A 9,970-nucleotide genomic window follows, 5' to 3' on the forward strand; every position below is an offset into this window, starting at 1 on the left:
CTGGTTCTTATATTATGTGAAGGGGTAAATAACACTTCCCTATTCACTTTCTCCACACCATTCAGAATTTTATAGACCTCTATCATATCCCCCCTTAGTTGTCTCTTTTCTAAATCAAACAGTCCCAGTTTTTTTAATCTCTCCTCATATGAAAGCTGTTCCATCCACCCAATCATTTTTGTTGCCCTTCTCTGTACTTTTTCCAATTCTAATCTATCTTTTTTTGGTAGGGGGTGACCAGAAGTGCATGCGGTATTCAAGGTGTGCGTTTGAATGATGTCAGTATGATATTAGCATTAGAGGAAAGCGGTGAATATCATCTCTCTCCTGATAGAAACAAAGAAAAGGAAAGCAAACAAGTATCTTAATCCTCAGTAAATACTTAAGGTAAATATAGAGGGCCACATTTTTGCCCTCGGTTATAACTGTCATGGGTTTGCCCAGTTGTAACAGAGGGCAGAAATTATAGTGTAGTGTGTGTTTAGCATGGGGTGCCTGTTTCATAAAGGCCTGTGATGGGACACTAGATAGGGTGGGATCTGAGATATTACAGATAATTCTTTCCTGGGTGTCTGGCTGGTGAGCCTTGCCCACATGCTCATGGTTTAGCTGATGGCCGTATTTGGGGTCGGGAAGGAATTTTCCTCCAGGGCAGATTGGCAGAGGTCCTGAGGGGTTTTCACCTTCCCCTGCAACATGGGGCACAGGTCACTCGCTGGAGGATTCTCTGCACCTTGAAGTCTTTAAACCACAAGTTGAGGACTTCAGTAGCTCAGACATAGGTCAGGGGTTTGTTACAGGAGTGGGTGGGTGAGATTCTGTGGTCTGTGTTGTGCAGGAGGTCAGACTAGACGATCATAATGGTCCCTTCTGACCCTAAAGTCTGTGAGTCAAAGAAAGACTAGTCTTGCAGTGAAGGTACTAGACTGGTCTCCCAGAAACTTGGGTTCAAGTCCCAGCCCTTACAGAAGTCTCTGTTTGCCCCAGTTCTCCCTTATTAAATGGTCGTGATGATGATATGTCCTTTGTCTAGCTTGTCTATTTAGGATGTAAGCTCTATGGGGGTAGGGATTGTCTCTTACAATGATTTTGTTTAGCATCCAGCACAATGCTCAGACCTCTACATGCTACAATAATTAATAAGAAGGAAGGTGTTTGAGGACTTGTTCCTCTCCATTCACCTTAGTCAGAGTAATCATTACGGAGGAAAGACCCTTTTGATTTAATAAGATACTTATCTAAAAGACAATAATTATCAATTAATTGTGAAGATTTAATTAATGTTTAATAACTAAATGAGATATATATCTCTTACATGGCAGTTAAGCCTCTATAAATATATTTTAATTATGATGTAGTATTTATTTAACATACAATCTTGTCTTCTTAAATCTAAATTAAATGCATATTTGAAGCATTTAAAGTGTTATGAAAATTTCACTCACGCACACACACATGCACTCATTACATGTCATGTTTGCACACATTTGCACTCTCAATTACATGCAAAAATTACATATGTACATGCCCCACAGACCATACGAAAAGGTGTGCATACATCATGTCTACACATACACATACATAGGTAGTCACCATATGCATGGAAAACCCACCACTAAGCACAAATCATATATTCACACATAGACATAAATAACAGCCCACACATATATGTGCATATAGGCAAAAACACACATGCATACCGTATATATGCAGCACATACATGCACATTCAAACACTAACATGCTCATTAATAGAAGCAACAATTTCCATATAGAAGATTTAAAGAATATTATGTTGTGAGCGAGCTTTAAGAAAAGGACAAATAAACAGCTAAAGAGAAATTTGTGTTTAACCAATTTTCTATGGATTCCTTTAAGGCATTTAAACTTTAGAAAATCGTGTTAATGCTCATATTCTTCTTCGCATTTGCCAAGCCACTCAATATGGTGCTTAGTCTGAATGTGAAAGGGTCTAGAATTCAAGGATGATCAGAAATAAATTATATTTTGGAAAACATATTTACGAGAAAGTGTAAAATAAGAGCAGCTAAGCTGCTGAGTCATTCGCACTGTTCTCAAGAAGCATCTCTACCCACACATCTTTCCCCCAAAACACACTCGAGTTTTAGGTGAGCCGTACAAATCTGAAGATTTTCAAGAGATGTTTAAGTAGATAAGCCAATCTGAAATTCTTATTTAAAAACAATGAATGTGCTAGATCAGTCTCATAACAGAAATATGCAATACTACTGCTAGTGATGTGTGACCATTAACAAGATTTGAAGATCCAGGAATTCGCTGGGTAGAACAGTCTGGGTACGTGCCAGGCCACAGAGGACCTAGTTATGGGTCCCTGGTTCTAGATTCAGTTTTGCCCCTGAACACGGTACCCTCAAAAGTAGATGGCTATGGCCCCCTAAGTCACTGTTCATCAATTGAGTACAGTTGGTGCAGTAGCATTTTGCCCACATTCCCTCTAACCTGGCCCCTCATGGCAGGGATTGCAGAGTTAAGTGAGGTAGGAGCTGACTGCCCGGGAGATTCAGCTGCTTTCAAGATCCTTTGGACCAGAAGAGAAGTGCAAAAGGGCCGGCTTGCCATTGAGCGGCTGGCCCCAAAGTCTGGGGGTATTTTAAGAACATTATCCAAAATATCCCAACTTCTTCGTTTTGTAAAGTTGGGTTGGAAAGCACATGGCAATATGCATCCCTATTGAGACCTTCCAGTGTTTACTGCTTCTGGTGTGACTAGCAAAACCACCAGAAAAGATTTTCTTAAGGTATTTTAATAGTCGTGTAATTGCTGCTGCATGGTGGCTCTCCGTCAAACATCAGGGCTTCGGGTCCCTCATTTTGGTAAAGGTCCCCAGGCAAGCAGTGAATTTGTTAACTCCTGGCCGGCAGGCTTAGCCTATCCATGTACATCAAGCTGACTGTGTGGTTGTGTATTTACAATATGGATTTTTCTGCTCAGCAAGCTCGACTAAATGAGAAGCACCTGATGCTCTTCCTCATGTTACCCTGCAACCCTTCCTCATAACTGTGGGCTTTTGTAGCTTTCCAGCCAACCAGTAAGATATTAATGGGCTCAGTTTACTCATACAGTAATGAGTCTAGCAGCCAGGTTACTTTGTCCTTCCCAGGAGGAGTCTAGTATGAACGAAACTGGAAAGTGAGTTAATGCTCTGTAGTGTATACAGAGAAAAGCTACCGCAGGCAAACAAATGAAGTGGCATACATTTTGGATGCAACAGTTTTAACTGACGCAGGAGCTCAGCATGTCATTTCTGTGTGATGTTTAGTGATTCATTTTGTAGTAAGACTAAATGTCCCAGTCTGGGTGATAGAATCTATCCCTAACATCATTCTTTGACTATGAACTATTACCATTGGGACACTTACCAATTACCATTTTCATTTATATCCATAAATCTTATTGTGGTACTAAGTTTCATGAAAGATGGAAGCATCCAGTGTCTTAAGAGGATAAATATTAATAATGATGGTTTTAATGTAGGGAAAAGAAACTAGCCAAGTATTCATGAAAACATGCGTGACTGAGACATTACCAAAAAAACCCAAATATATTCTGGCTAAATTTACCCGTTATAATTTAATCTTTATTTTCTTTTCATCCTTAACAGGATTCCATTGGTGAACCTGTAAAAAAAAAAAAGGGTTACCTATACCTACCATTTCTGTTTACCAGTAGGAGACTCAAACAGCAGCACTCTATGTGCCAAATATATTTTTATAAAAATGAACACACCTGTAGGAAACTGCATTTTCAAAGCGCGCATTTATGGGAGAAGAGAAAAAAATGTGCAAGCAAAGAAGCCCATGAAGAAAGAGGAACTTAAGACGAAATAAAGAAAAGGACTGAACATCTGGAGTTTGGGATATGGACTGTGATTCTGAACCTGTGCCAATAATACCATTATGTGCCATGTACTGATCTGAAAGACTTCACAAGAAGCTGAAGCTAAGTGAATTACACATAGAAATATTAGAGAAAATCGGGGTGGGGAATCTCTTCTGATAGAGTCAGTATTTCTGGTTAATATACATATATACATATAGATATAAATATATATAGATACAAACACACACACACACAAACACAAACACTTTTTGTACTGTAGCAATTTTTGAAAATCTTAAATATTCATTTTTAAAAAATTGTGTCATGGGTTACAAATCTGATTTCTTTAACATTCTTAGTGTGAACTAAATAAACTGATGTTTTCTACTTTGGCAGCTTGCCTTTAAAACATATATATATATATATATATATATATATACACACACACACACACATATTTGAAATAAAATTTCCACTAGGGAACAAATTATTTGCCAGGCCCAATAAACCATTGCTCATAGAGGATTCCCTGAGAAGGTACTGAAACTCTGTTAAAGTGACAGTTCTCCTATCCATTGTAGAGTTGCCAGAGTGCTAGCAAGACCCAGAAGGGATTATGTTAGACCTAAAGAAGAAACGTATGGCAATGGTCATTTATATAATCAGTTGGTTCTGACAGTTCTCAAAAGAAAGAGAATGGTTAATAGTATTTGGGGCTGTTTTGAAACAAAAGCAGAATTAAGATGTGTTTTGAATACAGTTAAAGTATAGATGCCTCTGGGCCAAATTCACAAAGTACATTCCAGTTATTGTGAAATTTAAAAAAAATCCCCAAATTTAAACCACACAGGCAAGTAATCTGTAGAAGAGCCCATGAGCACGGCCCTTCAGATACTTTCAGATCTTAGCCCAGAATTCAAGTAACAGCCCTTCTATGAAATAGCAAGGAGCTAGAAGTGCATTCTGTGTTTGGAGGGTAAATTTAAAACCAGACTTCATTCCAAATTCCGGCTGATACGATTGAAGTGGCATGGCTTCTGCTCCATGTAAACCATTGTGCGCTGGCCAAGATTGTTGATTTTACCACAAAGAAAATAGCATGAGGTAATTTTTGACAAAGACAAATTCCCCCCTTCCATTCCTCAGCCCCAGTCACTAGACATTGCATCTGTAAAGTCACCAAAGTGATCAGCTCGCCATAGCACTTTCTAGTTTATGGTAAGACATATGAGGCTGAGAAGATACACTGGACTGGACTGCTGAAAATCTAAAAGCAGAGTCTGAATGCTGCATCAGCACCTGTATCCATTCATTAAACAATAAATACTGAAGAAGCTTCACAGAAATGAACAGTTGAAACCAGCAGCAAGGGTTACTCTCACTTTAAGCCAGGTATAGGTGTTTTAGTGGTTGCCCAGGGAAATTGAGTGGAGAACATTTTTTAGCTTTTGGATTAATGAATCAAGAAGGAGCCTAGAAGGAAACCCTGAAAACAACTCTGAGTTTCCTCTGTTTTATAGTGCCCTGACCCCTATTTGTATATTTATGGTGTTATATCTAGGGGCTGGCCAGGGACAAGTTTTAAACATTACTCAGTTTGTTGGGAAATGTAGGAGAAGGTTCCACTGTTGACACTATTGTATTTCACTCATATCAGTCTCATCTTATCATGGCAAATTATGAATCACCATATTACACGAAGCCACTGCATAGATGATGGGTGAAGTAGCGTTTTACAGTCCTTGTTCCCTCGTGGAGCTGCAGAGTACTTCCCAAAACAGGCGGGCAAATATTCAGGCTGATTTTTAAATACATTCACTGTGGCTGTGGCTCTGGGTATGCCTCTTCGGTGTTTGCTTCCTGTGAGCTTGCGACTGATGGTGTTTTGTTGCCATAAAGTGAATTTCTAAGTCAGACGTGAGTACTCTTGGAGACTGAATTTCAGATTTCTTTGTGTGATTATTCATGCCAGAAAAGCCTGCACTCTCATCCTATCAGAGAAGAAAAACAATTCTTTGTGACTCCTTCGGCCAATAACAACTAACCAACATTGGACCTGATCTAAAGCCCATTGAAGTCAGTGGTGTCCTTCTGTTGACTTCCTTGGGCTTAGATTATGTCTGTAGCATGAATAGCAAATGCTGATAAAGAACTACACAGCCAGTAAAAAAGACCTCAAATTATTTTGTATAATGGATAAAACTGAATGAATGTATCAGTCTGCTCACAGAGATTCCGCCAGCAGAAAAGGTGAAGGCAAATTTCTTGCGATAAATTATGCTTTTGCTTAATCAGCTCCAGTCTCTTACTTTCTAATAATGTATCACATGATCCTTTCAGTGTCCATTCTCGGGATATTCTTTTTTGCTAAGGGTAATAAACTATTTTGAACATGTTGACCTATGCACTAAAATTTGCTGTTTTAACCTTTGCAGTAGGATTGGGCTTCTGATAATTGGCAGTAGTGCAGCAGGCGGCGACATGCTGGATAGCTAGATCAAACCCAAAGTTAAGTTTGGCTGTCATCTTTAAATACCAGGTGTGGGAACAGCTCCACCCCACTTACAGCTGCTGATATCTATCCAGGGACTGCTTCTACAGATTGACAGGTGTCCCGTTGTGTGCACACCTTGACAATAACTGGCGACTCGTCAAGATAGACTTTAGAAAACAGTTTTCAGAGGCTCCTCCTCTCCTTAAAATCTGCCCCCCTCCCATGCCTGAAAGAGGGCATCCCCCATTTCACAAATTGCTTCTCAAATTCCCAAGGCTTGTAGCTAATTTTTTTTAGATAGTGGCATCTGAATGATTTTAGCTGAAGCATCCACCACAAATAGTTAATATGACCTGACATGTCTAAAATACCAAACTTTGCTCTAGTGATTCTGATGTAAACCTGGAGTAACCAGTGAAATAAATGTCAATGGAGTTACTCTACATCAAGGTAATTGAGAGCAGCTTTTTTAACCCAAAGCCCCTAAGTCCCCTTTCTAAACTGCTCTCTCAACGTTGGGCTTATCCAGAGCTACATCTATATTTATACATTAGGTACTAGACTCAATTTCTGTATTACATTCAACATTTAAATTATTTTAGAAGAGAGTGAAAACACTCCTCATTATATCTAGGTGATGGTGCACATTGCACCTGTGAAACATTATAACTCATGCAATCGCTTGTCTTTCTATATTACTTTCTATCCATTTTTAATGCACCTGTGTTTTTCTAATCTGCTGCTGATCTCTGGGAGGAAATCTTCCTTGCCCTGCTCCACCAGAACATTTATGGACCTGACTCAAAGCCCTTTGAAGACATTGGAAAGACTCCCAGTGACTCTGATGGACTTTGATTCATGCCCTACATTCTTTTTCTCAGAAGACCCAGCCACTCTAGAGCCACTCTGGTGATATCTATGAAAAGTATAATAGAATTTTGTCAATGTGCATGATGTTATTTTTTTCCATGTTAAATTTTATCTGCCATTGTGCTGCTCAACATTTAATTGTCTACATCCAGCTTAAGTTTCTCACTGTCCTTCACAGGTTTTATAAAACAATTAATCAGCAAACTTCATCAACTCGGCCTCCATTTTCCCTATGAATATTAACCCCCAAAGTAACCTATTACTAATCTCTCTCCACTGTGTGCTGCTGTTATACACTAGCATTATGTTTTATAGAGCACCTAATCAGTTTTTATTCCATGACAAAACTTTTCTCCTGATACTATGGTCATTTATTGCCTGAGGGCCAAATTCTGATCCTCTTAAGTTGAGTAAACACCACTTGACTCCAATGAGACTACTCACAGTCAGGCACTGTTCAGTGTGAGTTAGGGGATCAGAAATTTTCCCCTTAATAATATTTTACGGGTGACTTCAGCAAAATGTTTCAGAAAATACAAGTAAATTGTGCTCCTCTGTGACATTATCTGCTAACTATTTCAAACAACTCCAAGGCTAGACAGACGTGTTAGATTACATATACTTCCCCAAGTACTCTACTTTTGTGATTAGTTAGACTCTTCTATTGTAGCAGGGTGAAGTTTGCTGATCTGTAATTCCAGGATCTCCCAGGGCTACTTTTTAAAGAACTTCACCCCTGAGCACCACTGAAGTCCCATGTATAGCCTATTAAGCAGGATTTAAGTGGTACACAGTCTTTGTTTCCTGTTCTCTATACAGGGGAGAATTTCACATCAAAGGACTGAAGCACCTTCAACAAACTTCCCTTGGAAATATAATGTACGTGTATTCAGGGCTTTGCGTCCGTCTTTCCAAAACATTACTGCCAGCGGGGCAGATCCTGTCTGACCTTTCTCCAGTCACCAGTGGAGTGTTACCCATGCCACGTAACAGCCTGACGTCTACCTCCTACTAGGGTACGTCTACGCTACCCGCCAGACGTACGGGTAGCGATCGATCTATCAGGGATCGATTTATCGCGTGTAGTGTAGACGCGATAAATCAATCCCTGATCGCTCTCCCGTCAACTGCTGAACTCCAGCTTGGTGAGAGGTGCGAAGTAAGTAATTTTAATTCGATCTAAGATACATCGACTTCAGCTACGCTATTCTCGTAGCTGAAGTTGCGTATCTTAGATCGATCCCTCCCTCCCCCATTGTAGACCAGCCCCTACATTCAAATTCACTGAGGTGCTATGCTCATCCAGTGTGACATCCCAGACATAATGATGCAAGCACTACATTCATGGAGGAGAGGCTGTGAACACACTAGATTGCTTTAGTAGTGCCGAAAGCTTAATTAATAAGCATAACTGACTACCCTGTTTTGATTAATAATTCTACTAATCAGCATTATTATTTCTATATATATATACGGGCCTCATTCTCCTCTAGCTCACGCTGGTGTAAATCAGGAGTGACTCCATTGGTGTCAGTGGAGTTACACCAGTAAAGCACCTTTAAGTGAGATGAGACTGAGACCCCCCAGCATGCACGCCTCAGAGTCCTACCCGAGTCTGTCAGCATATCACAACTTCCATACAACGAGGGTTAAGCAGTCCTTAGCACCACCTAGTGCACTCAACAGACTGTAGAGGCACTGATCACAATTAGCGATATACCTAATAAGCAACACTTTTTTTAAGCAAGCAGTTAAACCAAAACTTGCACGATTAATGTGATTTTCGGGTGATTACTTTGGTGCAATCTGTTGATTCAGTATATGGGGGCTTTTGTATTTTACCAGTGTAAACAGTGCAGCCCTCAAAAACTATCAAAACTCGCCAGCACAGAGTATATGAATTTTCCTTTTTTGTTTTACTTATATAGCGTTGACCCTCTTTCAACTATGAAGACTGTGTTTTGTACCTTTACCCATTGATCTTCTATTTATTTGTATCTGTTGGCTGCACTGAGTAGTACTTGTGGGTATTCCAATGTAATCCTAATGGCAGTTTGACATCATAAAATATATTTCAAATCCCTTATTCCAAAATGTTTGAAGCATTGTTATGTATTTTTACATCTATGGCGTTAGTCTGAACTAGACTGCAGGAATAGACTATAGTAGGGAATGGAGTGAACTTTGTATCCCATGTGCGGTAAGCAGGAGGGCCCAAACTCCCATGGGATAATCATCTAGATAAGCATCCACAAGAGAGAATACCTTGGACCTCAGGAGACTCAAATACGATTTCAGAAGCCTTCCATACAGTCTGCAAAGGGACAGATTTGGTCACTGTGAGACCAGACAGTGGCAAAACAGAAAATAAAACAACATGCACAAACTTCCCTTATTTGTAAGGACCAACAGCACTTGCACTTTATCAAAAAAAATATTCACATCCCTATGCATGCTAAACAAACCAATAAAGGGACCAGCCATCAGACCTACTGGCAGGAGACCTAGAATTCAAAACTGCAAATACAACGGTTCACCGTGCAGAATTCTAATGTCCTGGCCTTTTATATGTTCAACTAAAAAACAACAAATTAGGTTTAATTCATTCCTTGTATCTAATGGAAGCCAAAAAAAAAAAAAAGTAGAATTATATGGCTGTGTGGAATAGATGCTTACCAATTCTTTTTCTGTTACTTTAGAGAGAACAGGTTCCCCCACACTCTGTATCTGATGATAGGAGTCAGCA

The 9,970-nt window shown here is 39.6% G+C and overlaps 1 protein-coding gene across 3 annotated transcripts in view; it reads left to right on the forward strand.

The window, feature by feature from the left end:
* The window catches only part of AJAP1 (adherens junctions associated protein 1), a 114,088-nt gene extending 104,768 nt beyond the window's left edge, over positions 1-9,320 (forward strand). For all 3 annotated transcript variants that reach the window (XM_054009418.1, XM_054009417.1, XM_054009419.1), the window contains one exon: positions 3,643-9,320. Coding sequence is in view for 1 of the 3 variants with exons in the window: in XM_054009419.1 (XP_053865394.1) it covers positions 3,643-3,664 (22 nt within the window). In the remaining 2 variants the exon portion in view is untranslated. The remainder of the gene's footprint in view (positions 1-3,642) is intronic.
* Positions 9,321-9,970: the final 650 nt, after the last annotated feature.

This window comes from Malaclemys terrapin, chromosome 19 (assembly GCF_027887155.1).
Source record: "Malaclemys terrapin pileata isolate rMalTer1 chromosome 19, rMalTer1.hap1, whole genome shotgun sequence".
Taxonomy (NCBI): domain Eukaryota; kingdom Metazoa; phylum Chordata; order Testudines; family Emydidae; genus Malaclemys; species Malaclemys terrapin.